The following is a 27,258-nucleotide window of genomic DNA, read 5'->3' on the forward strand; positions in this document are numbered from 1 at the left end:
CCAAACTGGGACTATTTTGTTACAACTTTTTACAATGAAAGGAAGTGTAGACGAGTCATTCATATTGTTTTTAGTCTTTGGTGTGAAACATGGAGGACCAAAGTATATAGAGGGGTTGGACAATGACCTGAAACACCGGCCAATTTAGTGTTGGAGGTTTCAGGGCTAAATTTGACCAGCCTGGTGGCCAATCTGCATTGTTTACACATTCCACCAGTAACAGTAGCGTGTGAAGGTTTAATTAAGTGAGTAATAGCACAGTTTTGCTTAAAATATTGAAATTGACACAATATTATGGGTGACAAATCAGAGTTCAGAAGAGGATGTTTTGGTGTGCATCTTGTCGCCACATCTGTGACCAAGACAAAGTCTTTGTGATGTATCAAGAGCCACGATATCCAGGGTAATGTGAGCATATCATCAAGGAGGACAAACCACATCCAACAAGAGTATCTGTGGACTCAAGAGAAAGCTGTCTGAAAGGGATGTTCGGGTGCCAACCTGGATTGCATCCAATGAAAACATAAAACCATAGCTGCAGGATTAAATGTGCACCTCAAGACTGTTTCCACCAAAGCTGTTTACCAGGAGCTCCACAGGATCAATATACACGTTTAACATCTCTTTTGGCCTGCACGGTCACCAGATGTAACTATTATTCAGCCACTTTGGGGTTTTGGAGGAGCGAGTCAGGAAATGTTTTCCTCCACCAGCATCACGTAGTGCCCCCTCCACTATTCTGCAAGCAAACTGGCTCAAAATCCTTTTGTCATTCCCTAGAAGAATTGATGCTGCATTGGCCGCAAAAAAGAGGCCCTACATCATACTAATGAATTATTATGGTCTAAAACCAGGCATTTTAGTTTCATTGTCCAAACCTTCTACATAAACACAAAGCCTTCCAACTTACTCTGTTTTATAGTATGGGTCATCACTAGATGTTTGACAAATGCACACCTTGAGGGCAAACTAGGTAATGTAAAACAATTAATGACTCATGTGTGAGCAATCTGTATCTGCAATTAAAAATAAAATAAAATGTGCCAATGCACAAAGTACACGCTCTGTTCTGTACATCAGGGCCAAAAGTGAAATTTAATTTGTAGCCACAGGTTGATTAAAAATCACACACAAAAAAAAAATGTATATAAAAATCAGCCACGGGCTGCACAGTGGGTGGCACGCTCGCCTCAGCAAGAAGGTTGCTGATTCAAGCCTCGGCTGGGTCAGTTGGCGTTTGTGTGTGGAGTTTGCATGTTCTCCCCATGTTGGGTATGCTAAATTGTCTGTGCGTGAATGAGTGCATGGATGTTTCCCAGTGATGGCTTGCAGCTGGAAGGGCATCCACAGCGTAAAACATATGCTGGATAAGTTGGTGGTTCATTCCGCTGTGGCGACCCCTGATTAATAAAGGAAATAAGCCGAAAAGAAAATGAATGAAATCACCCGTGATTTATGTAGTCAAAGGGTTTTAGGAGTCAAACAATCTACAAAAGCAACTGATCAGAATGTTCGTTTCCTAGATCAGGTTTACATTTATTAAAATGTACAGTAAATATGCATACAAAGCAAACTCACATCCTGCCTCTTATTTTTAAAGTTTGAATCCATAGACAAGTCATCTCTTGTTAAATGAGCAAACACAATCTTATTTGATATTTAATTGAATATGCTTGACTATGAGATTCCAAGAGGTCAGAAATCCTTAAAGGGGTCCTTTAGAAACACATGATCCACGTGGTCAGAAACAGCTGGATGAAAGCCAACAGTCCTCCTCATCTGTTGAACTCCTAATTCAGCACTCCTTTCTCCTGCTTCAGATCTCAAGTAGGAATCAGTTTCTCTTTATGCATAAACCTTTTGTTGGTCTTTGCAACATTTGCTTTCACGTCAACAGCTGTAGATGAACAATAGAAACGGCTCAGCGTGATGCATTTGAAAACATACGTTGAGGACATAATATCCCTGAACACAATCTCAATACTCACCCCATTTTTTATTTGCAAACTGCACAGCGGCACCTTTGTTGGCACCCCTCTTCTTATTGAGGGACAGAAGCTCTGCATCTGTAAATTAAAGTACACATTGATATCCAGCTGCTCAACTAAATCTGCTAAAAATAAAAACAGGCTCTGAAGAGCACAGCGAGAGCTTACTGGTGGTTCTGTGGGTTCTTGGTCCGTAAAAGCGAGACTGAATGAAGTCCACAGCGCTTTGTTGCAGTGAATTGGAAGCAGATTCATCCTTCAGTCTTATTACTGTGTAGTTTTCTGGTAAACTAAAATCAGATGTTTTCCTCATATATACATGTGGAAGCCTGAGAGTAAGATGAATGTGTGCATTGATTATTATTATACTTACCTCTTAGAGATCGTCTCTGACGTGTTCGTCTCTTCCTCATCTACAAAATAGTTTTATGTCAATAAATACTCTAATCAGCTGACTAAACACAGTGTTAAAGAGACAGTTCACCCAATAATGAAAATGGTCATCATTTACTCGCCCTTCAGACCTTTGAGTTTCTTCTATTGAACAAGAGGTTTTGAAGAAAGTTTTTTTTCCTACTATGGAAGTCAATGGTTACAGTTTTCCAACATTCTGCTAAATATTTTCTTTTGTTTTCAACAGAAAAAAGAAACTTGGTTTGAAACCACTTGAGGATGAGTACATATTCAATTTTAGGTGAACTATCTTTTAAGTAGCAGAGAGATCTCATGTTTATACAGTGTGCATATTCTTAGTATTTTCAACAATATATGAGAAAGTTATTTTAAATGACACATACATTTGTAGCTCTTATTTTTGACCACTTTCATTTTGAGTGAAAATGAGTTACACACACACACACACACACACACACACTTCAACACCTCTGACATGGCCACTGGTGTAGAGTTTCAGAAAATGTAAATGTTATGGTTTTTGATTGTTACCTTTGTTGTTATCCGTAACTTCAGTCTGCCTAAATTGAAAGAATAAGAGTTAAAAGAGTTTATTAAGACTCCTAATTGATTTGGGGAATTATTGTCATTTTAATAAGAGGGGAGTTCTCACAAAAATGAAAATTCATTTAAATTTCAAAACCTACTTGAGTTTCTGTCTTCTGTTGAACACAAAATTATATTTTACAGAATGCTGGTGCATGGTAATTCTTGTCAATGGCTGCAACCTGCATTCTTCAACCTATATTCTTTTGTGTTCAGTAGAAGATACTCCTGAGGTCATTTCATTTTTGAGTGAACTACTCTTTAGGGGCAAGAAATTACTTTTGAGTTTCTGTATCAAATTCCTCCAGAAGGTCTTCAGGAAGTCGCTTTCTCTTCTAAAAACAACAGATATAACACTTCAAGATGTGTGGAATGATACAAATGTTACACAAACTATTATATGTGGATAAATACATTGCTTGGTCAAATTCAAGTAACAACATATTGGACATCTTTAAGACCGGATGAATCGACCAACCTTTTGCTCTTGAAACAGCTGCTGCCTCTTTCTTCGCTTCTCCTTCAACAAGTTCTTTTCTCTGAACACAAAGGGAAAGAAAGAAACAATGTTAAAGGGCCATCAGCTCATGTGTGTATTGATGAATTTGACTCTCTCTCTGTCACACACAGGCAGACCTTTTGGCCGACACGAGCGCATCTTTGACGCTCTTCAGCGCCGCTTGTTTGGACGCGTCGAAGGCGACCTCCTCCGGCAGTTCATCATCGCTGGACTCAAACTGAGTCTGTGTTAAATCTGACATCTTATCAGTCTCTGTAAACGTACACAGCCTGATTTTAGCACACACGTTGTACGGGGCTCGCCATTTTAAATACCAACAACTTTGAACAAATATTGAAGACAAACATACTAAAGCCATAGGTGGTGGCAGAAAAAAAGATGCTGCCATCTGGTGGTTTGGGTGTCTCGGCGATTCCTGCTTCTGTAAACAAACTGATGCAAATGGCGGCGTTTATTATAATACGACAAACGCCAGTATACTACTCTGAGTTATATTTAAATAATTTTTTGTTAGGTGCACATTGATAAGTAAGAATTTGATCAGACATAAGATTAAACACTAACAATATTATAAATAATTAAAACTTGTATCGTTATTGTTGTTATGATTATGGCAAACTGATATAATTCATTATTGAAAATGTTCGGAAATATTATGGTGAAATACCAATGTTATTTGCAATAAAACATGTAAACAAAAATAATAATATATTATTATTATTATTATTAAGTATAATTAAGTATTAATAATTAGGTAATTAAAACTTAGTAAAATTAGCAATTATTTAACTGCATATAGTAGTTTAGGTATATAGGTATTATTATTTACATGAGCATTCAAAATGATGGCGAAATATAATATTGTATTTGTTGTAAATAATAACACATGTTGTTATTATTTATTAATCTTATTATAATTATATTTTTAACGCAATTTAGTAATACAATAAACTATTTTGTTTAGTTTTTTTCGATTTGTGCAAAATAATCTGTCATATGGGTCTGATATCTGACCAATCGCTGTTTCTGACGTGTTCGTGACATGGATGCTGCTGCCAATGTATTTTGTCATTTGGATTAAGCATCGCCCAAACATCCCTCTGCTCCACTTAAAGGGCCTCTGAATCGTTTTGTGATTTTGTTCATTTTCTCGTCATTGTTGCGGTGCGCTAGCAGAGATGTCGGTGTTTGTTGTTTTATGGCAGGTGTTGTGTTTGTCCGTGTGTTTGGGCTTTCGGGCGGCCCCTCAGCCCTGCCCCGCGCCGCTGCAGTGGGAGGGTCGGACGGTTGAATATGATCACGGCACCGGGAGAAACACACGGGCAGCGGTCTCTTATGACGCCCAGAACCAGAGAATCAGGGTCCTGGAACAGAAGACTGGACACACACCATGCAAGAAGTACGGCTTCATAATGTTATGAAATACACTGTAATGCGCGTGCTGTCATTATTTTTGTCTTGTGTTATAAAAGTTAAAAACATTCCCAAAATATACTTGAAAAGCAAAGTGATAATGTAAAAAAGAGACAATATAGCCTATATAAAAGTGTTATAGTATAGTAACAGTAGCTGTTGTAGGCTATTGTAATAGGCTAGTTATTAAACAAATACACTGAAAAACAAAAGATTCAAAGATGATTCCTTGGATTTACTTTTTTTAGGTTAAGTGGTTGTAAAAAATGTATTTGGGCTAAATTTAAACAAACAAATTAAGTTGAACATTATTGAATTTAATTTTACAATATTTTACAAATGTAATTATAACATTATCTTATTTAATTTAATTTAACCTTTTATTACCTTTTCCTTTTTAATGCTTAATATACTCTAAAAACTATATATATATACATATATATATATATATATATATATATATATATATATATATATATATATATATATATATATATATATATATATATATATATATAACTGAAATATTATTATATCATTATTACATAATTATGATATAATATACTTTTATATTATATAATATAATTGTTAATATTTCTGGTAGTATTATTATTATTTTATTAGCCATTATAAAATATGATAATAACAGTTCATTAAATCAATAGTCCTCAAATTGTTTTTTTTTTTTTTTTGACAAAATACAAATAAAAAGAGAAAAAATATCTAGGCTTTCTGTTTATTATTATTATTATTATTATTATTATTATTATTATTATTATCATCAGTTTTTGGTCAAAAACTCTCAAATTGTACGGTTATTCATAAAAATACAGTAATAATAATTAATGAAATCAACATAAATTTACTTGAGAACCAAAATGACAACATAAGAAGTCTTGTTTTCTGAAAATGATCTGCTATCAGGGAATTCAAAAGGAAAAATGTTTACCTTTACCATATTGTGTGACTTTGTATAATATGTAATTTTGCTATGCATGTCAATTATCTTGATTAAAGAATGTTTAGTCACTTGTATCAGAAAACAATACCCAGTATAAAAAAAAAATGAAAGCATTGAATTTTGGTAGGTGAAAAATATAATAGGGGCAGCACTGTGTAAGTAGGTAGCACAATCGCCTCACCCCAGCTGGGTCAGTTGGCATTTCTGTGTGGAGTTTGCATGTTCTTTTCGTGTTCGCAGTTTTTCTTCCGGGTGCTCCGGTTTCCCCCACAAGTCCAAAGACATGCGCTTTACAGGTGAATTGAATAAGCTAAATTGACCGTAGTGTACAGTATGTGAGTGTGTGCAAGAGTGTATGGGTGTTTCCCAGTGTTGGGTTGCGGCTGGAAGGGCATCTGCTGTGTAAAAAATCTGCTGGATAAGTTGGTGGTTCATTCCATTGTGACGACCCCAGATTAATAAAGGAACTAAGCTGAAAATGAATGAATGAACGAATGAATGAATGAAAAATATAATAACTGTCTGAAATGTTCACCATTGAATTGATCTAAATAGTAGATTAAAAGGCAAAAGTGGAACAAAAAACCTCATATAATTATTGTATTGTGAGTAAATCAGAAACAGCATTATTATAACTACATTAATAAAAATGTACAAATTGCTTGCATTAAAGTATTTGTATTATGTTTTGTTTATAAGGTTCTTTGAGTACATCTACTTGTTCAAAAGTGGAGTGCTATTCCAGATTGAGGAAATTACAAAGCAGTGTGTAAAACTCGCTCTGACGGAGGCCTGGGACCCTTTTGATATACCCCTCAACTCTACGTACGAGGACCAGTACTTCATTGGAGGACCTGGAGATATGATCGAGGTCCAAGAGTGGTCTGATCGCAAACCAGCTCGCAAAAGTATGTTTATTTAGTGTGCAGTTTTCAAATGGCATTGCTTTTTTTATACCTGAGTGATAAAACTGCACATTTTTCTGTGTCTCTGACAGATGAAGCTTGGGTTGGTGTGTACACTTTGAAAGACTGCTATCCTGTGCAGGAGACGTACACCAAAAACAGCAGTGTGACCACATCCACTCGCTTCTTTGACCTTCAGCTCGGCATCAGTGACCCAGAGGTGTTCAATCCACCCAGCACCTGCCTGTCTGCTCTGTCTGAGAGGATGACATCTGACTGCTGAAAATCAATGTCTGCTCAGCATTAAATAACATATGGCTCTGCAGTAGATCATCCATAATAAATAGATGGCTTTCAAATAACTAGTATTACACTGACAAAGAGCACATGGAATGAGTGCAGATACTGTTAAATGCTTTGAAATAAACCAGGATTGTTCATTTTAAGTTTCATAGTTCTTGATAATTTATAGTGTGAAGTGTGCCTCATATCTTATGAAGCCTGATTTTTAATGCACAGGGTGGACAAATCTAGTACTTTTTGTTCTTTTTTTTTCTTTTTTAACAGTTAATATTCGGTCCTAGTTATTTTATTTAGCATTTAAAGTGATATGTCACACCAAAATGAAAAGGTTTTCACTATTTACTTATCCCTATGGTTTCAAACCTTTATGAGTTTCTTTCCACTGTTAAGGAAAAATTATATATATATTTCTTTTAGGAAAAGTGTAAACTTGACATTGACATTTTTCAAAATATCTTCTTTGTGTTTAACAGAAGGAGAAGAAGCTTTTAAAGGTTTAAAACAAGTAAAGGGTGAGTTAATGATGACAGAAATGTATATTTTTGCGTGAACTTTCTCTTTAATTGGGTTTATTACACTATTGATGCTATACTGTTTATTTTAAAATGCTGTTTTATATCTGCAGAAAGCTTAATAATTTGATTTTCGTTTGAATAAAATTGTTTACCTAACTTCCACATTGTTTGAGAAAATCAATTTAACAATGGATACCTTATATCAGACAGTTAATCAAGACCTTATTGGGTGCATCGGTTATTTGTTGATAAATGAAAGCAGTAGTCTGTGTCCTTAATAAGATTAGTTTTAAGCCATGCTATTGTTTCCATATCTTGATTAACTTAAAAGTATACAAAGGCTAAAATATACAAAAGTATCTGGATGCAGACATGCAATCTCAGGCACAGTGCACTCAATGGAGCTAGTGACATCATTGTGAAGAGCAAAGTTAGGTGTCTTCATTAAAAAGATATAGTTCAAACATAAATACATATTTACTCAGTTTTTCCAAAACGACATGAATTTCTGTCTTTTGTTCACGACACATACAAAAAGTATATATTTTGAAAAACAGAACAGCAGACATTTCTCATTGCATAGCAAAAAAAATACAGGGAATTTAGTGACTGTCATCTGTGTGGCTACCAACATTATTCAAATTATCGTATAGATATATGTTGATATATACATTATATTCATTTGTTTACATGTGACGCTAGTCCACAAAACCTGAAAATAAAAAGCTGAACAATTATGCTATATGGTTTGTTAGGATGGGATATTACGATACAACTAGAAAATCTGGAATCTGAGGATTCAAAAATTAAAATTTCCTTTAAAGTTGCATATTACTGGTCAAAAATACGTTTATACATACATACATATATATATATATATATATATATATATATATATATATATATATATATATATATATATATATATATATATATATATATATATATTACAAGGAAATTTGTACAATGTGTTCATTTGAATGTGATCTTTTTAAATCTTTGAATCACTACTTTTGCCTCATACAGTGTATTTTTGGCTATTCCCACAAGCCCATGCAATACTGGTTTTGTGGTCCAGGATTACACATGTGTGTTCATAATATGTTCAGAAAAAAAAAAAAAGGTTTGAACACTTAACTGTCCAAAGTTAATGTGGTAAAATATGACTTTGGTAACTCTACTAAGACACATACTGTATGTGAACTTGAGGAAAACTGACCTCACACTTCCACTAAAATGAAGCTCACAATTGGACTAAAATGACCTACTGACCCCTATGAGTTAAAATATCACTCAACAAATTTGTTCTGATAGAGGCTGTAGCATCATTTGTTTGCAAATGCCACTTGATTTTATTGTCTTTGTAAATTAATAAACTAAAAAATATTTTAAATGTTGACTTTTAGGGGTATTAATGTATAATTACATATTGAAAATGTATTCTAATAGACACAGTGTGTTAGACTAAAATAAAGCTAAATCACTCCAAAAAACGGTTCATGTACTAACCTTAGTTTAACAGTGGTATTTGTAATGAATAGGTGGTTATACATTTAGTAGCCTAGCCTAAAAATCGATTATTTAAGTACAATTGTATTATAATAAAAACCATGGTTAATTTTCATAAAGGAAAACTTCGTACATTATAATGAACTATAGTGTTTGCTTACTTGATTTGTAGAACTGTGGACAATGGGTAGACCTGTCGCATTTCCGTGTTTCACTACATATCCCACAATTCCATTTTCCAAAACAACACCATTTCCTGTCTGACTGAAGCGAAACTGGTCAGATGGTGCGGAATTTGTAACGTCACAGATGTTTGCTGATTTTGTCGGTTGGCTGTAACACAACGCACACTTTTATATTATTACACATCAAGGTAAGCGACACGACAAGCCTATCTGACATTTATTTTGATAAATCAGTGCTAACGAGACGGGAAATTATGCGGTATAGGCAGACTCGATGTAACCGGATAAATTGTTTTCAAGAGAGATTGTGAATTTGGCTTTTTCGTTTAGCCGTTCATCGTTGTAGTTAACACAATGTAAATATGTGATTCGTAATAATGTAACATTTTGACAAATTCGCCCTGGCATTCGTGTTAGTGTCATGCTAGTTAGCCTTATAGCTTGCAGGTTTGGAAATAATGATTCTGCAGAACATAATAAATACTGCAAAGTTGGTTTTATATTCGCACATTAATTCATTCTGAACGGTCCCTATATTGTTTGCCATGCTAATTTGAACATTCGGTCTGAAGATGCATTTAAGTATGACTTACATACAACATTAGCACTATTTAATTGACTGTAAGTGTAGTACTTTGATAGTAACCTAATTGGCTGCTAATATGATTTCCCTATTTGGATTTTGCAATGGTTTTCCCGAAAATAACTCATTTTAAGGAGAAAGTCTGAATGAGTGAATATAAAATGAACTTTACCTCAATGCAAAACATAAGTGAACTACATAACTTGAACTCTTGATTTGTTTTAATTGGTTGCTTCGTATGATTTCTATTGTAAGAAAAGGAACTAGACCATTTTGTGATGTTATAGATTAAAGCATAACCATTCTCATGTAAACATTACGAGGTAGTTGAGAACAATATAAAATACTCATACAATATTTGTCAGAAGAAAACCCCTGCGTGGTTTTGTTTTGGTCAGGCATATTTTGTCATATGCAAACAGTGTGGCCCATGAAGTCAAGAAAATTCCTGGACTTGCTGTATTTCGGTTAATGACATCAATAAGAGGAACCTTTCCAACTGACCTGACAGACAGTTACTGTTCTCATAAACTCAATGCTTCCTAATGATCATCCTGATAAGACTCGCTGGACTAGATTTTCATGCCTAGTTACTAAAGCTTGTTACCATTCACTTATGTTGCACAAAAGTCCTTTGTGTTGTGATTGAATTTAAATGGTAGCAGACTTCTTCAGGATTCCCCTTCAAAATATTTGGCAGAGAGAGAGCTTTGTATTTCTCAAGTTTCATGATATTTTAATTTGGAGATAAACATGTTTTCATTGTACATTGCCAATAAGTTACAGTACTCCGCATAATTGAGTACACCCCATTTTGAAAATGAATGTTTGTATCCATTTCTCAGTGAATATAGGCAATGTATTTTGGTGCATTTAAACTAAACAGATTTATTAAACAGATATTTTTATTAAAATAATATTTTAGTCCCCAAACAGATTCAGAAATTGAAATATAATACAATTAAATTCTAGCAAAATATTGCAAAAAATAATTTTTTTTTGCTTCTCTTGATTTTTCCTGTTTTCTCTTACTAATTTTGTAATTAATATTTTTCTATAACATATAAATTTGGGTGTACTAGTTTTTGGACCGTTATCGTAAGTTATTTTGCTAGATAAGCTCCAGATTTGGCTTCAGTACTGACTAATCTAATGTATATGCACAAATATAAAATTGTAGAGCTTCCTATTAAAAATATGAATTCAAAAGATAGATTTGTAAGGAGTGTACTTGTATATGCTGAGCACTGTATGTATCTACAAAATAATGATTTGAGTTTAAATTGTGTGAAAGGAAATCTGGATTCCGTGGATTGATGTTAGGTGTAATGGATGTGATACTACATATGAGTCCATTGGATGCTTTGACTGTCCAATTAGAATTAAGTATTCTAGGGAAGCGTTAGGATAGCGATGCACAATATATCATTTCAGTATTGATATCACAATGTTTGCATCTGCAATAGTCACATCGCAGGATCTGCAATGTTGAATCCAGATTATACAGTAGTTGATCAGGAGCCACAGTTGAAGACACTCATGAAGTTGTAAAGTTTCTTAAATGATTGTTATTTGCAAGTGTTTTCAGGACTTGTGACTGTAAACATTTCAAGCCAGGTGAATCATTCAGGCACAAGAAATTATACTATTTGTAACTACAAAAAAGATGAATTGTAATTGTGTTATACTTGACATTAGATTATTCAATTTGTGTAGCTAAATGTTGCTAGAATCCCAGAAACCAGTTTATTTGACTTGCATTTTTGCTTTACTGTATTTATCAATACTCGTGATTTATTTATTGTATTTTGTGTAGATGCACTCTGCTACAAAATTATCACAGTCAGTCTAAAATTATTTTAAGATCATTTAATAGATAGTATAATAATAGATAGATAATGATAAATAATGAATATATAATTATAAATTATTATTATTATTATTATTATTATTATTCATTTTTTCCAAATAGAGTTATTCCAGTCATCTGGTGAAAATGTACTCAATATCGCAATATGTATCGCAGGATAAAATGTATCACAATGTCAGTTTTTTCCAATATCATGCAGCCCTAGTGTGTAAATGATTGCATTAGCTTTTGTCCATGTTTATGCAGCACTGGTTCTGGAAGAACTATTGTGTTTTGAATAAGTTGTTATAATGTAAAGAGATGCAATTGATCAAACACATGCAATTGATTAACAACCCATGGGCAATAAATAAAAAGATAAATAAAACTTGAATTGAAACTAATAAACTTAGGAGTGAAACTTTACTTAGAAACAAAACAAACAAAAACTTGAAAATCAGACCAGACAAATTAAAAGCTGTTATGCTACAAGAAGGGAAAAACTACAATCCCATGAAGCATTGCAAATGGCACAATCAAAAAAAAAAAAAAAAAGAGACAGCTAAATCTAAAACGATTGGTTTAAAGATGTTAGTTGTTCATATTATGGCTGCACGTAATGTACACTTCCGCAATAGTCATATTACAGCATGCGCAATGTCCAGTCTGGATTATAGTTAACCTTGTACAATAGTTTGTCATTGCAAAGTTTTTCATGTGTTTTTAAGATCTGTGACGATTAAGCATTTCAAGAGAGCTTAAAAGCACAAGAAATGTATGATGTTTGTAGCTTTAACAAAGATTATTTATATATAATTATTTATACAGTAAAGACCATACAGGGATTATTTACATTTGTTTCTTTAAGTTCTTTGTCTCATTGCTGTACGACTCCTCAGAAAACCAATAAAGCCCTGTTTATTTAATTTATGTCTTTATATCTATGCTTATAGATCGTTTCGTATGTTATGCAGATACACTGTCCTACAAAATTATTCTAATCAATCAAAAGTTATGATTTTTTTTTCCAAATAGAGATGTTAAAGTGATTTGGTGAAATTGTATTTATAATATATCGCAAAATTATATTGCAGAAAAACTAAATATTACAATATTTGTTTTTTCTGTATTGTCTATCACAAGTTTATATAATCAACAACACTGTTTACACACACACACACACACTCACACACACACACACACACACACAAACAGTTTGAGAGCACAGGGAGTTTGTGTTGATGACTTTGTGAATGGAGGATAAGTGTCCTTTAGGTGTGATTTACTTGTTTCAGTTCTCTGATTGATGAAACTGTCTCAGTCGAATCATGGGAATTTTTTTTTTCACATGTAATTCTGTGGTTAAATAAGATCATTTAAAAAGGTTAAAATCCTGTGGAATGATGGCTGCAACTTAAGCAGAAACTTGATTGCTAATCTTGTAACAGTAGATCTGTTTTTAATAATTATTTTTATGTAGATGTAATAAATTCAGACCTCCTGTTGAGAAAATAAGGGAATTTTGAAATCTCGACCTTGATTGTCACACACTATAATTAGTATTAAAGTTGTAGTTCATCCCAAAAAGTAAATATTTACATGGTAAATGTTATAATGCTGCTCTGTGCAGTCTAATAAAATGCACAATATATTAAAGTATCTTTGATGTTTCCCTGTTTTCTATGAAACCAATCTGGAAATCAAGGGCGTATGACGTCTATTGCATGATGATTTAAAAAGACACAGTCCTCATCACTAGTTAAAATGGCTTATTTCTCTGTGTTATTTTCAAAGCATTTAGGATAATGTAAGTGCATAAGTCAATGACATATAGAACACTGTTCTAGTGTTTTTTAAATATATTTTAATGACAAAACTCTTAAACATTGTGCCTTTAAAACATCTCTGGTGCCAGTGTGAATGCTGATGTTTGACCATTGACTAAATCAAACTGAACAAAAGAACTTGGTTCATTTCCAAATCAGGTTTAATGCGGCATATCCAAAATATGAAGACAGTTAGACCAGACACATCAAAACAATCCAGAAATAGTAACATGATGTCACAAGATGTCACCTGATACAAATGCCATCACATGCACGTGTCATTTCAGCCCAGCACACAGAATTGTTCTACATGCTCATTTATAAATGAAAAATAAATTTTTGTTTGGTTGTTTTATTTGCTCAGTATTAAAAATGACAATGGAGCAATTCCATACAAAATGAAACTGCTCGTATCATAAAAAAAAAAAATGTTTTTACCAAAATAGCGAAACCCTTTCTATTTTTTGTGTGTATAGGCTTGTATTTTACAGTACTGTACAAATACTCAAAAATGTCTCTGTCAATGTTTTCAAACAATTATATTTGATTTAACAAAGTCACACAAGTAGCAATTTCACATCTGTCACATCCATAATGAAGTTTATTTTTTAAGTTTTTAAAATATAAAATAAAAATCAATCATTTTTGTTCTATACAGATCCAACTCTCATCCTTTTAATTAGCATTATTTCTTTCAAGTTGTGCAAAGTGTGTTGGTTACTGTAGGGCTCCACAATATATCATTTGAGAATCAATATCACAATGTGTGCGTCCGCTATAGCAGTGTTTTCCAACCCTGTTCCTGAAGGCACACCAACAGTACATATTTTCAATGTCTCCCTAATCAAACACACCTGAATCACCTAATTAGAACATAAGAAGAGACTCCTGAAAACCTGAAGTTAATTAGTCAGGTAAGGGAGACATCCAAAATATGTACTGTTGGTGTGCCTCCAGGAAAAGGGTTGGGAAACACTGCGCTATGCAATGCTGAGTTGAGAATATAGTTGACTAGAATCCACAGGGTAACCTTTATAGAGTGTAAAATTAACAGTTTTAAGGCCTATATGTGGACATTTTAGGAGTTTAAAGCAAATTAAAAAGAACATAATTCTCTTAAGAAAATAGATACATTTTATTAATTTGTTTATATGATGAAGACTATACAACGCTCTTTTACATTTGATTGTTCAATTTGTACCTGAATGTACCTGAATACTGTTCGACTCTTCCCAGAAAACCATGAAGCACTGTTTATTTCACTTTAACATTTGTTCCATTGTGTTTATTTATGAGTGTAGTTTTTTCCTTATGTATATTTTTTATGTTTATTATATGTATACCATCATTTACATAAAATATATTTATATTTCACTCCTATACAAAATCATCCCAATGAAGTTTTGACTTTCCAACCATTTAAGTCATGTGGTGAAATTGTATTTATATCGCAAAATATATCGCAGGGAAAAAATATTGCAATGTCAAATTTTTCCAATATCGTGCAGCCCTAGTTTACTGTAAACTCGATAACTTTTTTAGTCACGTTCATAAAGCATGTTTATTTTCTACATTTAAAAAATAAAACATGTTTACAGATTGATCCCATATCTTTGTGGTTTGATGTTTTGGTAAATATAAACATGTTTCAATATGTTAACATAAACTTTCTCTGTGAATTTATATTTTGAGATTTTACTGCAAATGTCAAATCTATAACGCTGGAATTGCTCAGCGTCAGAGCTAATCAAACCAACAAATAATGTATATATTCTTTTCCAAATGAACCAAGAGAACCAAACTACACGTCTGAACACACCCTTTATGATATTTGGTGGTTTTGTTTATTCAAAGAGATCACAAAGGCCTATCTAACAGCAATAACTATAAACCTTTGAACCTTGTGTGAAATGACTCCACTTTCTGTCTGTCGTTTCAGGACTAGGCATGACTACAGACCGTGAGTCTCCAAAAGCGTGAGTGTAAATGGAGTGACTGGAGTAATGGACAGCCAGTGCAGCAGCAGTGTGGGCTCCAGGGCCAATTTAGGCGGTTTGGGTAACATTAACTCCACTCCCGTTTCTGCTCGCGTCGAGTCCTATGAAGCAGGAGAGAAGAAGGGCATCTCTGATGTCCGAAGAACCTTTTGCTTGTTCGTGACCTTTGACCTATTGTTCGTCACCTTGCTGTGGATCATTGAGCTCAATGTATGTTGGGCATCACATTTCCATTAGATGATATAACACACATGCACCTACTACACTAAAGCACTTCATTGAACATGTACACATAGACATCACCTATATGCTATATAACTGCAGGTTAACAATGTTTATATATAATAACTTTAAGTGTGTCTCCTTGAAAGTGACAGAACATTTAATTCCTCCTCAGGCCCTGAAATTTAATTAATTTGTATATAAACGGAACATGGCAAAGGGAATGGGACAACTGCATAAATAATAAGTTACACAAAATTAACCTGAAAATAAATGAAAGACACTTTGCAAATGATAGTGTTGAGACCAGGCATGAACAAACTGTCTGTACTAGATGTCGAATTGGACATTCTAAATCGACTCATTTGTATATACTGAATAACGAAGCACCCCCTAAATGGAATTACTGCCAAGCTGCTCTTACCATGAAACATTTTTTGATGGAATGTGGAAGTTTGAATGCCATTAGACAAGATTTGTTATAAGGAGAGTACTTTGATGGACATTTTTAAAAAGGAACCACCTAGAAGTATCTTAAATTATTTAGCTAAAATTTAACTGAAAAGTCTAATTTAACTTTAAATATATTTTAGTGTAAATTATATTTATTTATTTCTATTTAAATATTTGTCTAAGTAATTATATTGTAATATAAATTTGTTTTTAATCATGTCATATTTTTATGTATATTTATTTTGCCATGAAATACCTGAAAGTTGCTGATGTGGCAATAAATAAAAATAAACAACATTAAGTGTTAAAAAGCTATTAGTTGATAGTTAATTAGTTATTGTTATTTAAATAATAACATTATGGTAACTAATGACCTTACCTTTTCTAATATTTGATTGTAATGCAATAATGTGCACCTTTTGTAAAGCTGCTTTGAAACAATAATTCTTGTTAAAAGAGCTATACAAATAAACTTGAATTTAATTGTATTTTAATGTGAAAAAAATACACTAATAGTATTTTAGTTGTAATACATTTTGTTTGAAGTTATGGTAACAGTCTCAAGTCACAATTCATGCTATTAACATACTATTAACTAAGACCTATAGCTCAATAAACTGCTAATTTGCTGCTTTTTAATAGTTAGCAAGGTAGTAGTAGGGTTTATAGATATTTAGATTAGGGATGTAGGGTAAATAATACTTTATGACTAACAAAAAACTAATAGTATCGCAATAATATGCAGGTAATAAGCCAGTAGTTAATTGAATTCATTGTGATTTAAACTAAAGTGTTACCACAGTCTGAGATATATTGGCCATAGACTGCCACCCACTAGAATTTGATTGAGTTCAACAGTAGTTTATAAATATCCAAAACAACTTTTCTGTCAAATATAGAACATCTGTCATTTGATGACATAATAAAAGACTCTAATGAAGGATGACAGTGCAGCCCTAAAACACTAATTCATTGTAATTTATTTTAAGTCATTGTGCTCAAACCACAATGTTTTGGACAGCAAGACCGGGATTGAAGCATCTTCTTTTATAATTGTCCTGACACGCGGCTGTGCTGATGAAGTAAAGCGGAAGTAAATAGCTGTAATTCATTACACACGTGCACTGTTTTAAAACATTTTAAACTTGTGAAACTCACTCTTCTTGATCACATTTGATGATCAATGATGATCCTAGCCAGCTGAACAGACCTTTTATTCCCGGTTGCTTTGCGCTCGTCTTCTCTTGTTGATATGATTATACACGTGACTACCAGGACATGTTACGCAGCTGTCAATCAATTCTGTGGGCGGGGGGACCGCACTCCTACGTCAAGTTGCGGTCGGTCTGAAAACCGCTCCAATTGGTCCACCGTTTTTATGTTGTTATATTTAAAAAAAAAGGTTTATATCACTCCAATATGACGGTCTATACACTATACCCACACATATTTCTGTCCAAACAGCTTGAAAAGTAGATTTTTCACCATAGGTGCCCTTTAATGTTCTCAACTTTTTCTCATTTTGAACATTGATATTAAGTTATTTGAAACATTAAAATAGAAAATGTATTGCATTTAAAATGCTTTCATATGTGCACAAAATGAGGTGTCTCATCTTTGACCTTTAAGTGACCTTAAATATTTTTTTCATTTTTTTTTTTCATTCAGGTCAATGGGGGTATACAGCAGCAGCTGGAGCAAGAGGTGTTGAAGTATGATTACCACAAGTCTTTTTTTGACATATTTGTAAGTATTGCCCAATTAACTATCTTATTATTAATTTCAGTTACCCAAGCCAATAATATTAATGAAAGCAAATATTAGCTAATAAATCATATAAGATAGTATTCAAAATAAGAAGTTTCAAATGAAAAATAAATTACAATGTTTACATAAATAATAACAATAATATAAAAAGTATATTTCCCAGCATTATGGATGTCATGGCTGTTACGTTTGTGTGGCTGTTACATTTGTGAACCTGTGCTATTAAATTATTTAGGTTTTAATTAAATAATATTTAGGTACTTCTAATAATTATTTTAAAGCTTTTTGTCAACAAAGAGATATGTGAATCTGCAATCCAAAGATATGACATGACATGACTAAAGACAAACAGTGTCATCCTGCAACTGTTTTGCAGCATATAAATTGTCCCAAATGCTATTTTCCACTGTCCAAAATGGGCAAATAAATTGTTTTTACTCTCTGATAGTCAAAGCAAGTTCCAAAAAAAATCTGTGTTAAAAATGCATAAAAAAATTCAGGAAAAGGTGTTTTATGTAAATTCGGACCACGAGTCCACTCATATGGAGATCATTTTTCTCTAAATGTACATCATATCAAAAGATGATACTTAAGTTTTTATTCGAATTAGGTTCTAATAAGCCCAAATAGCAAAGAGAAATAAAAAATGGATGCAAAAAAACAACAACTCGGGCCTTAAGACGTTAATGGCCTCATCAAACCTGTATGACCTATGAAAAAGCCATTTAAATGCAAAACAGTGAAACCTACTGACTTTCTTTCTGTGGACAATTTCCAAAATAACTTCTTTTGTAGTCCACTGAAGAAAAAGACCATGACATAATGATGACATAATTGTCTCTTTAGCCTTTTATCTGCAGTCACATGCTAATAAAGTGGTTTGTTTCCTTGATGCAAAAATCCAGTTGTCTTTGTGCACTCAAGCATGTGATAAAACCTCTTTGAACATTTTTAATGGGAGATTTTTTGGCTTGGTGTGGTGAAGGTTTTAAAAACAAGACAATGTTGTTCTTGTTGGGAAAAAACTGACATTTATGTTTTAATACAGGTTGGAATTTGGGAATTAATCCTGTTGACTTTGCCCTCTAAGATCCAGTGTGGCCTAGATTTACGCTAATGCACCTTAATGCCATTTCGAAAGTGTTACCCGACAGCATTGTTTAACTGTTAAGTTTGAATGCAACAAATCATTTATGAAATGTTGAATAACCAGTCCTGAAAGTTAGATAGCATGTGTATCTGTGTTTTGTACATTGTTGTGCAAAAGTTCACAGTGTCTTACAGCCTTCAAGGCTGCATTTGTTTCATCAGAGTAAGACTCATAATATTGTGAAATGCTTTTGAGGAACATTTTTTAAAAACACATTTATTTCTGTTTATTCCTCCAGTCTTTAATGTCACATGCTCATTCAGAAATTATTATAATATGCTAATCTGATGTTCAAGAAAGATTTCTTTATATTAGCAACCTTGGAAACAGTTTACAGGATAACCTGACTAGTTTTCATGACAAATGTTTGCTATAATTGCTTGGTTTGCTTGGAAAAGAAAAGTTTCTTTATATTAATTATTTATTGAGGTGTACTTTATCTGAAGTTCTTAAACTGTTTCTTAAAGCAATCAGAACACTATGAACTTTTACCAATAATTGTAAATAAAATATTAAAGAAAACCCTATATAAATTAGAGCTCTATTGTAGGAACCTCTATATGTAAGGCCACAATATTATTACAGGAATTATCATTGTTAATTATTGCAGTTGATATAGGCTTACTGTGAAAATGGCACATCATAATTGCTACACAGACAAATTCAGTCCATGCCCATAGTCTAGCACCCATCAATCGTTCAATCAAAAATCAAGATGAATTTATTAATTATGTTGTATCTGCATTTTCTGTTTGATGAATTTATTGGACAGGATTCAGTCAGTGATTGTGCATCCAAACGAATTTTCAACTGTGACTTGTATAAATGCCTATGATTGGTCATTGCATTCATAAGCTTAATTGAAATTTTTGATTGTGTTTTGTTCTCTACTAAAACAACACCCATATGCAACAAGTGTAATCCCAGGAAAGTACACTTTTCATTAGTTTTCATGTTTTATTTTAACCATGACAACCATTATACAATATTCCGTTTCATTGTGCAGGGCCATTTTAAGCCTCTTTAAATTTGTGGGTAAATTTTTTGTCACAAGCCCCCATTAATGTTACTGACTGAATGTTTTTCTCCTCAGCTATTGGCCGTGTTCCGCTTTGCAGCCTTGATTCTGGCGTATGCGGTCTGTAAGCTGCGTCACTGGTGGGCCATTGCGGTAGGAAACTTTTATTTATTTATAATCTTCCTTTATCCACCAGAGGCCGCTGCTGCTTTACTCATCAACTCTTCATCCTTATTCATATTTGTTTAGTTTTGTAACAGCGTACATTTTGACGAAAAGGTCTATTTTTAAAGAAATTGTAATTCCTAATACCTTTTTATAAATAGTTTTTATGCTAAGTAGCCTACACGTAGTTATAATTAGGATAAAAATGTCCCATTGAAATGCATTAAAGCCGCAATTTTTACCTTGGTGTCATGTTAGCATAAAGCAAAATGTAATTTAAAGAGCTTAACTCCTTAAAATAACAGATTGTTGGCTGTTATGATCTTGACTGATTCTGATAAATGCATGTTCCAGTGAAGGAGGTATTAAAATAGCTTTATAAAAATATGGGGAACACTTAATTAAAGTTGTGCTTGTTAACAGTAGTTAATGCACTATGAGTTAATATAAACTAATAAGAACTGAAGTTATTTAACTTAAATAACATTAACTAGTGGTAACAAAGTTGAATAAATACCGTAATAGATGTATTACTAATTGTTTGTTCATGTTAGTAAATAAATTCATTAACTAACATTAACTAATGGACCATTATTTCAAAGTATTGCCAAAATATGATACAATTTTCAGTTGATACACAAAAGTGTATGACTTAAACAATGGCTTAATCAAACCTTTGTTCATTACAGATAACTACAGCAATCACCACTGGTTTCTTAATAGTGAAAGTAGTTGTGTCAAAGGTATGTTTCTCATTCAACACCTTTTTTTTTTGTCATTTTAAAAATTACACTTTATTAATTTAGCATTGATCCACTAATGTCCTTGTGTTGTCCAGCTGCTGTCTCAGGGGGCGTTTGGGTATTTGTTACCCATCATCTCCTTCATTCTGGCTTGGATTGAGACGTGGCTGCTGGACTTCAAAGTCCTTCCTCAGGAGGCCGGTGATGAAATCAGTGAGAATCAGATACATTTATTTACACTGATATTCAGTAAAAGTGAACGCACATTGTAACTAATGCTAATTATATCTAATTTTCCATTATGCCATTGTTAACAGGATAATTCACCCAAAACTGATAATTCTGTCAACATTTACTCCCCCTTTACTTACTTTTTCCAAACCTGTTTCAGTTTCTTTATGCTGTTAAACACTAAAAGAAGATATTTTGAGAAAGCTGAAAACCTGTAACTGTTGATATCATAGTATTTGGTTTTCCTATACTGAAGTCATAGGTTTCAGCTTTCTGTAAAATATCTTCTTTTGTGTTCAACAGAATAAAGAAATTATAAATGTTTGGAATCACTTGAGTGAGAGTAAATAGTGAGTAAATGTTCATTTTTCAGTGAACTGTTCCTTTAAGCTAACATGTTTGTTTTGTGATGCAGGGTATCTTTCAGTGCAGAATCGGCTGGAACATGAACCTCTTTTACCCCCGGGACCCCTATCTGAGGGCCTGTTTTACTCTCCTCCTGAATCTTTGGCTGGTAAATGACTTATTGTCTGCAGTTTTTTTTTATTAATTTAAACAGATGGCTCTAGTTAATAGCTTTAATGTTCTCATGATAGTTTTTCAACGTTAACGGACATGCATTTTCCAGGAAATATCACTGTTAGAGCTCAGGTGCACTGCGGTGAGCGCTAGAGATATTGCAGATATAATATTATTAAGTGGCTTGAAAAAAATAATTAAAGCATTGCCATCTTACAGTTAATTATTGTTTTACAAATTTGTGTAGTAAAATAATTGGCTCACAAGGTCCACAGTGAAGTGTTTTTAGAAATATAAATTATATTAGTGAATTTTTAAATGAATTTGCCTTTCAGGTGAATCTCTTTCATTAAAATTTTGTTTATTAAATTACATAAATTGGTTAAATCAAATATTATATATTGTTTGGCTAGAATAAAAGCAGTTTTTAATAATAAAAAACTAAAATGTCAATATTATTAGCCCCCTAAATATTTTCTTTTCGATTGTCTACAGAACAAACCATCGTTTTACAATGACTTGCCTAATAAACCTAGTTAAGACTTTAAATGGCCCTTTAAGCTGAATACAAGTATCCTGAAACTGTCTAATAAAATATTATGCACTATATGCACTGTTATCAAGGCAAAAATAAAATAAATAGTTTATTAGAAATTAACTATTAACATTAGCTCATATGTTTTGGTTATGTCCCAGATTATCTGTATTTTGGTCAAATATTTTTTTTTATCTTACTCCAGAATATTTTGTAAAGATGTTTTGTAAAGGTGCAAATCCCTTAACTGCTGTCTTTGGTATTGTATATGAAAATAATAATTTGTCAAAAAGTAAATTGGATTGCATTGCCTTAACTTTTCTTTTGGCAAGATACTTGATTTCAATCAAATGGAAGCAATAATTTCCCCCTTCATTTAAACAGTGGGCATTTCCTCAGTCTGGAAAAAATAAGACTTAATTTAAATGGTTCACCAAGGTCACTACCATGTGGCGTCCATTCATAAATTACTTCCAAATATAATTGCAAATGGACAAAACGATGCTGATACTGTCAGGTTTTGCTTGTATTGTACTGATGTCGTCTTCATAGTTTTTTTTTTGTCTGTTTATATGAACACAATGTTAAAGCACTATGTTTATATATTGACTATTTAAATAAATAAAAAGAGAAAAAACAAGAAATGAACTATTAAAACTATTATGTTTTGAAATGTGTTGAAACATGTCTCTGTTAAACAGAAATTGTGGAAAAAATAAAAATCTAATTTAACAGGAGGGACTTTACTATAAATAAAAATGATATCCTACATCTTTTGTAGCAGCTCAATTATTTTCAACATTAAAACAACTAATACTTGTTTATTGAGCAAAAAAAGCACACATGCATGCTACAGGTGGATTAAGGACACATAATTACTGTCTTACTAATTTCAGTATGACAACACTTGACATTTTACTCAGAGCTGTTTATGACCTAAGGTACACATTTTTGAGGCAATGGCTTAAATAAATGTGCAGCAGTCATTTAATGAAGTTTCCAGTTTACAAGCTGTAAAAACATTTTTGTGCAAGGATGTAAATGCATTTTTTCTAGTATGAATCTCAAATTTGTGGTAATTTTGATAATGAACGCACCTTACATTTCCAGATGTTTGGGTGGCCCTAGTTTTACAAAGTAGTTTTACACTTGATGATAATTGAATCAGGAACATCCAATTCAGGAGAAGGAAATAAACAGTTTTTGACATTATGTCCCTTTAATTTGTTATTCATTTATTGTTAATGACCACAGATGTCTTCAAATATCACACAAAAGTGGAAAAAGCAAATGTGTTAGAAAAATATGTCTGATAAATGCACCAAAATTACATGTACTAAGAAATATAACCACAGTGCTCAGCATAATTGAGTACACCCCATTTTGAAAAGGAATTTTTTTTTTATCCATGTCTCAGTGAATAAAGGCAATGGATTTTGGTGAATCTTATCAAAACATATTTATTAAACAGATATACTTATTAAGATAATATTTTAGTCACCAAGCACATTTAGAAATTGAAAGATAATAAAATTTAATTCAAGCAAAATATTGCAAAAAAAAAAAAAATGTACAAACTACAAAATTTCCACTAAATTTAAAAAGGTTATTTGCTCGATTTTTTTCCTCTATGTTAATTTGTATTTAATATTTTTCTATAACATATAAATTTGGGTGTACCAGTTTTTGGACCGTTATTGTAAGTTATTTGGTTAGATAAGCTCCAGATTTGGTTTCAGTACTGACTAATCTAATGTATATGCACAAATATAACATTGTATAGCTTCCGATTAAAAATATGAATTTAAAAGAGAGATTTGTGAGGGGTGTACTTATATATGCTGAGCACTGAATTTATTACAAATTCTTTTTTTGCTAGTTTGTAAACATGTTGTGTTGGTACAGCGGTGCAAGACGCAATAAACATGGTATTTTGCTTCTGCAGACTCAGATGAAGATCTTGATGATAAGCATGATCTAGGGAAGCCCATCGTCTAGCAGGTTTTTACAACAACATTTAAATAATTCTTTTATACAATGTTAAGTAACTAATAAATTATTAAAAATATCCTAATATGTTTTCTTTCATCAGGTGCTGAGGTTAAACAGTGACTTTTGGCCTCTTCCAAGCTGTGTGTCTTAAAATGGGTTTGTGCGTGTGTGTTTGTTTGACCAGAACTAGACAGTTACTCTGCCTTACATACACCATCGCCATCAACAGCAGTTTTATTTATCCGTGTCTACATGAACACACAAGCTTATAGTGCAATCTTTTTTATATGTTTGTCTCAAATAGATAGTTCTTCTCAAAAAATGAACAATTTACATTTACTCAAATTCAAGTTTCAATTCTGTTTTGATGTTCTTTTAGATATTTTTAATAATTGTCAATTAAAAACTGTTGTAGGGAAAAAAATAACATGGAAGTGAATAGCTACCGTCAATAACAACATCATATCTTCTTCCGTGTTCAATGGTGAATACAGATTTGAAACTTTTATAATGCATAATAGCTTAAAGTTCATTTTATGTGAACTTTAGCTTTAAATGGGTTGTTCACCAAAGAATTCCATCTCATTTATTCAATCTCAAGTTTTTATGTTGAACACAAAACGAGATATTCTGAAGAAAAGCAGCCATTGACATCTATAGCAGGAACCAAAAAATACTATGAAAGCCAGTGGCAACATTCTTCAATAAATCTTCCTCTGTGTTCAACGGAAGAAACTCAAACATGTTTGAAACAAGTCCATGATGAGTAAATGATGATGGAATTTTCATTTTTTGGTGAACTATCCCTTTTAATAGTCACCACTAAACAATAATCTACTCTGTTTATGCAGTGTTGCTTGAAAAATGAAGGATTTTATTGTGTGTTTTGAACTTGATCAGCAAAAGATATCAGTGTTGAACACGACATTTTGCTTGACACTCTTCAACTGCTTCTATGAAACATAACTGCCGTCTTACATGTGTATATATACAGTAAAGCCGCAGATTAACACATGGATCTCACATGCATCACTGGAAAGGACCTAAATGTGAATAGCAGTATAGTCTCAGGTCTGCACTGCCACTCAAATGTGTATGAGGAGTTCGTGGTTCTCTTTTTTTAATGCTTTTTTCTACAAGTATTTGAAATGAACAGAAAGACAACAGATGCTCGGTTCGCTTGCATGAAATAAGTTTATTAAATGAAGAATATATATGGCTAGTAATGATGCATGGATATGTAATACATTTTTATATTTGCCTTTTGCCTCACTTCAGTAAGCATCCCTGTGCAAAATATAGAATTCTACTTCTGGTTGCGTTTACATGTGCCAAGTTTACTGAATAAGGGCTTCTGAATCTGCATTGCAAAAAAAGAGTATTTCTAATTCATTAAAAATAGTTGCTTTCATTTTTAATTTAAAGACTTTACAAGTCGTTTCAACTTACTTTACATTAAACTGATTTAAAGCATCAAGTGAGATCTTGTACAACTTAAAAAAGAATCATTTTTAAAGGGATAGTTCACCCAAAATTAATCAAAATTAGTTAGTGGCTGCTTTTTGTTATCATTTTCTGAATATTTAGTTTTTGTTCATTTAAATGTTAATGTAAATGTGGTAAATGATGAGGACATTTTCATTTTTGGGTGAACGTCAATAAGATAAAGTATAAAAAAAACCTCATGGCTTATAAATCATTTAATTCATATATTTTGAAGTCAGTTTGATGTAAGTATAAGTTGTAATTACTTGTAAAGTTCATTTGATTTGACTTAAAATTTGAAAGCTGCAACTCATTTCTTTCCCGGTGTGCTGCAGCTCAGATTTTTCTTGAAATAATTGGATCACAACGCCTCAAGTATGGAGGATAATTGCAGATTGTGTCCTTCTCTTTGGTTATGTATTAAAATCTTTTTTTTTAAATAAAAGCGTGTCTTTCTGCATGGTTTGTGCAGTGTGAAAGCGTGGGGGAGCGGAAACCCCTGCCCAGAGTCAGTTTGCTCTCTCACGGATGGTTCAACCTCAAATAACAGCTGAGATTAAGAAGACAAACAGTTAATGAATTATCAGTCAATCGAGCTGTGGTGAAACTGCTGCTTGTTTTCTTTCCAGTAAGCTGCTCCGCCTGTGGTATGCTCATACACAACCACATTTTCCTACCGCAGCACTTTCAGGCGTCGTCATTGCACATTCACAGCAGAGCTTTTCATCTTTAAACTTTATTCATGCATTGAAATGAGAAAATCTATTTTGGAGCTAAAGCAAAAGTATTCTTAGATTTTTATGTTGTTTTTAGCAAGCATATTTCTAGTGAAGGTTGTAGTATTTGCCAATTTAGTTAATGTCATTATTTTTCACCTAATTATATCTGATACATAGATATTAGTGTGTGTATAAATATTTGTGCTGAAGTCAGAATTAATTATTAGCCCCCCTGTTTATTTTTTTCCCAATTTCTGTTAAAAGAAGAGAAGATTTTTTCAACACATTTCTCAACATAATAGTTTTAATAACTCATTTCAAATAACTGATTTATTTTATCTTTGCCATGATGACAGTAAATAATATTTGACTATATATTTTTCAAGACACTTCTATACAGCTTAAAGTGACATTTAAAGGCTTAACTAGGTTAATTAGGTTAAATAGGCAGATTAGGGTAATTAGGCAAGTTATTGTGTAATGATGGTTTGCTCTGTAGACTACCGAAAAAAAATTTGCTTAAAGGGGCTATAAATAATTTTGACCTTAAAATGGTGTTTAAAAAATTAAAAACTGCTTTTATTCTTGCCAAAATAAAACAAATAAGACTTTCTCCAGAAGAAAAAATATTATCAGACATACTGTGAAAATTTCCTTGCTCTGTTAAACATCATTTGGGAAATATTTAAAAAAGAAAAGAAGTTGA

General features: G+C 32.6%; 3 protein-coding genes across 3 annotated transcripts; 2 read left to right on the forward strand and 1 right to left on the reverse strand.

Annotated features, from left to right (window-relative positions):
• Positions 1–1,452: 1,452 nt before the first annotated feature.
• Positions 1,453–3,895, reverse strand: nol7 (nucleolar protein 7). Its single transcript, XM_056467115.1, has 8 exons — positions 3,624–3,895; positions 3,466–3,526; positions 3,267–3,322; positions 2,934–2,962; positions 2,362–2,401; positions 2,157–2,278; positions 1,989–2,066; positions 1,453–1,897 (listed from the first exon to the last, which is right to left on the reverse strand). The coding sequence occupies exons 1-8, from the start codon at positions 3,893–3,895 to the stop codon at positions 1,824–1,826; spliced, it is 732 nt and encodes a 243-aa protein (XP_056323090.1). The 3' UTR covers positions 1,453–1,823.
• A 659-nt stretch (positions 3,896–4,554) lies between these two features.
• Positions 4,555–8,035, forward strand: epdr1 (ependymin related 1). Its single transcript, XM_056467128.1, has 3 exons — positions 4,555–4,906; positions 6,581–6,789; positions 6,879–8,035. Exons 1-3 carry the CDS (start codon positions 4,686–4,688, stop codon positions 7,067–7,069), a joined length of 621 nt encoding a protein of 206 aa, XP_056323103.1. The 5' UTR covers positions 4,555–4,685; the 3' UTR covers positions 7,070–8,035.
• A 1,342-nt stretch (positions 8,036–9,377) lies between these two features.
• On the forward strand, positions 9,378–26,277 carry stard3nl (STARD3 N-terminal like). The gene is made up of 9 exons (XM_056477290.1): positions 9,378–9,486; positions 15,496–15,763; positions 17,897–17,974; positions 20,239–20,316; positions 21,018–21,071; positions 21,167–21,284; positions 21,718–21,816; positions 24,302–24,357; positions 24,449–26,277. The coding sequence occupies exons 2-8, from the start codon at positions 15,560–15,562 to the stop codon at positions 24,352–24,354; spliced, it is 684 nt and encodes a 227-aa protein (XP_056333265.1). The 5' UTR covers positions 9,378–9,486; positions 15,496–15,559; the 3' UTR covers positions 24,355–24,357; positions 24,449–26,277.
• Positions 26,278–27,258: the final 981 nt, after the last annotated feature.

This window comes from Danio aesculapii, chromosome 2 (assembly GCF_903798145.1).
Source record: "Danio aesculapii chromosome 2, fDanAes4.1, whole genome shotgun sequence".
Classification (NCBI taxonomy): Eukaryota; Metazoa; Chordata; class Actinopteri; order Cypriniformes; family Danionidae; genus Danio; species Danio aesculapii.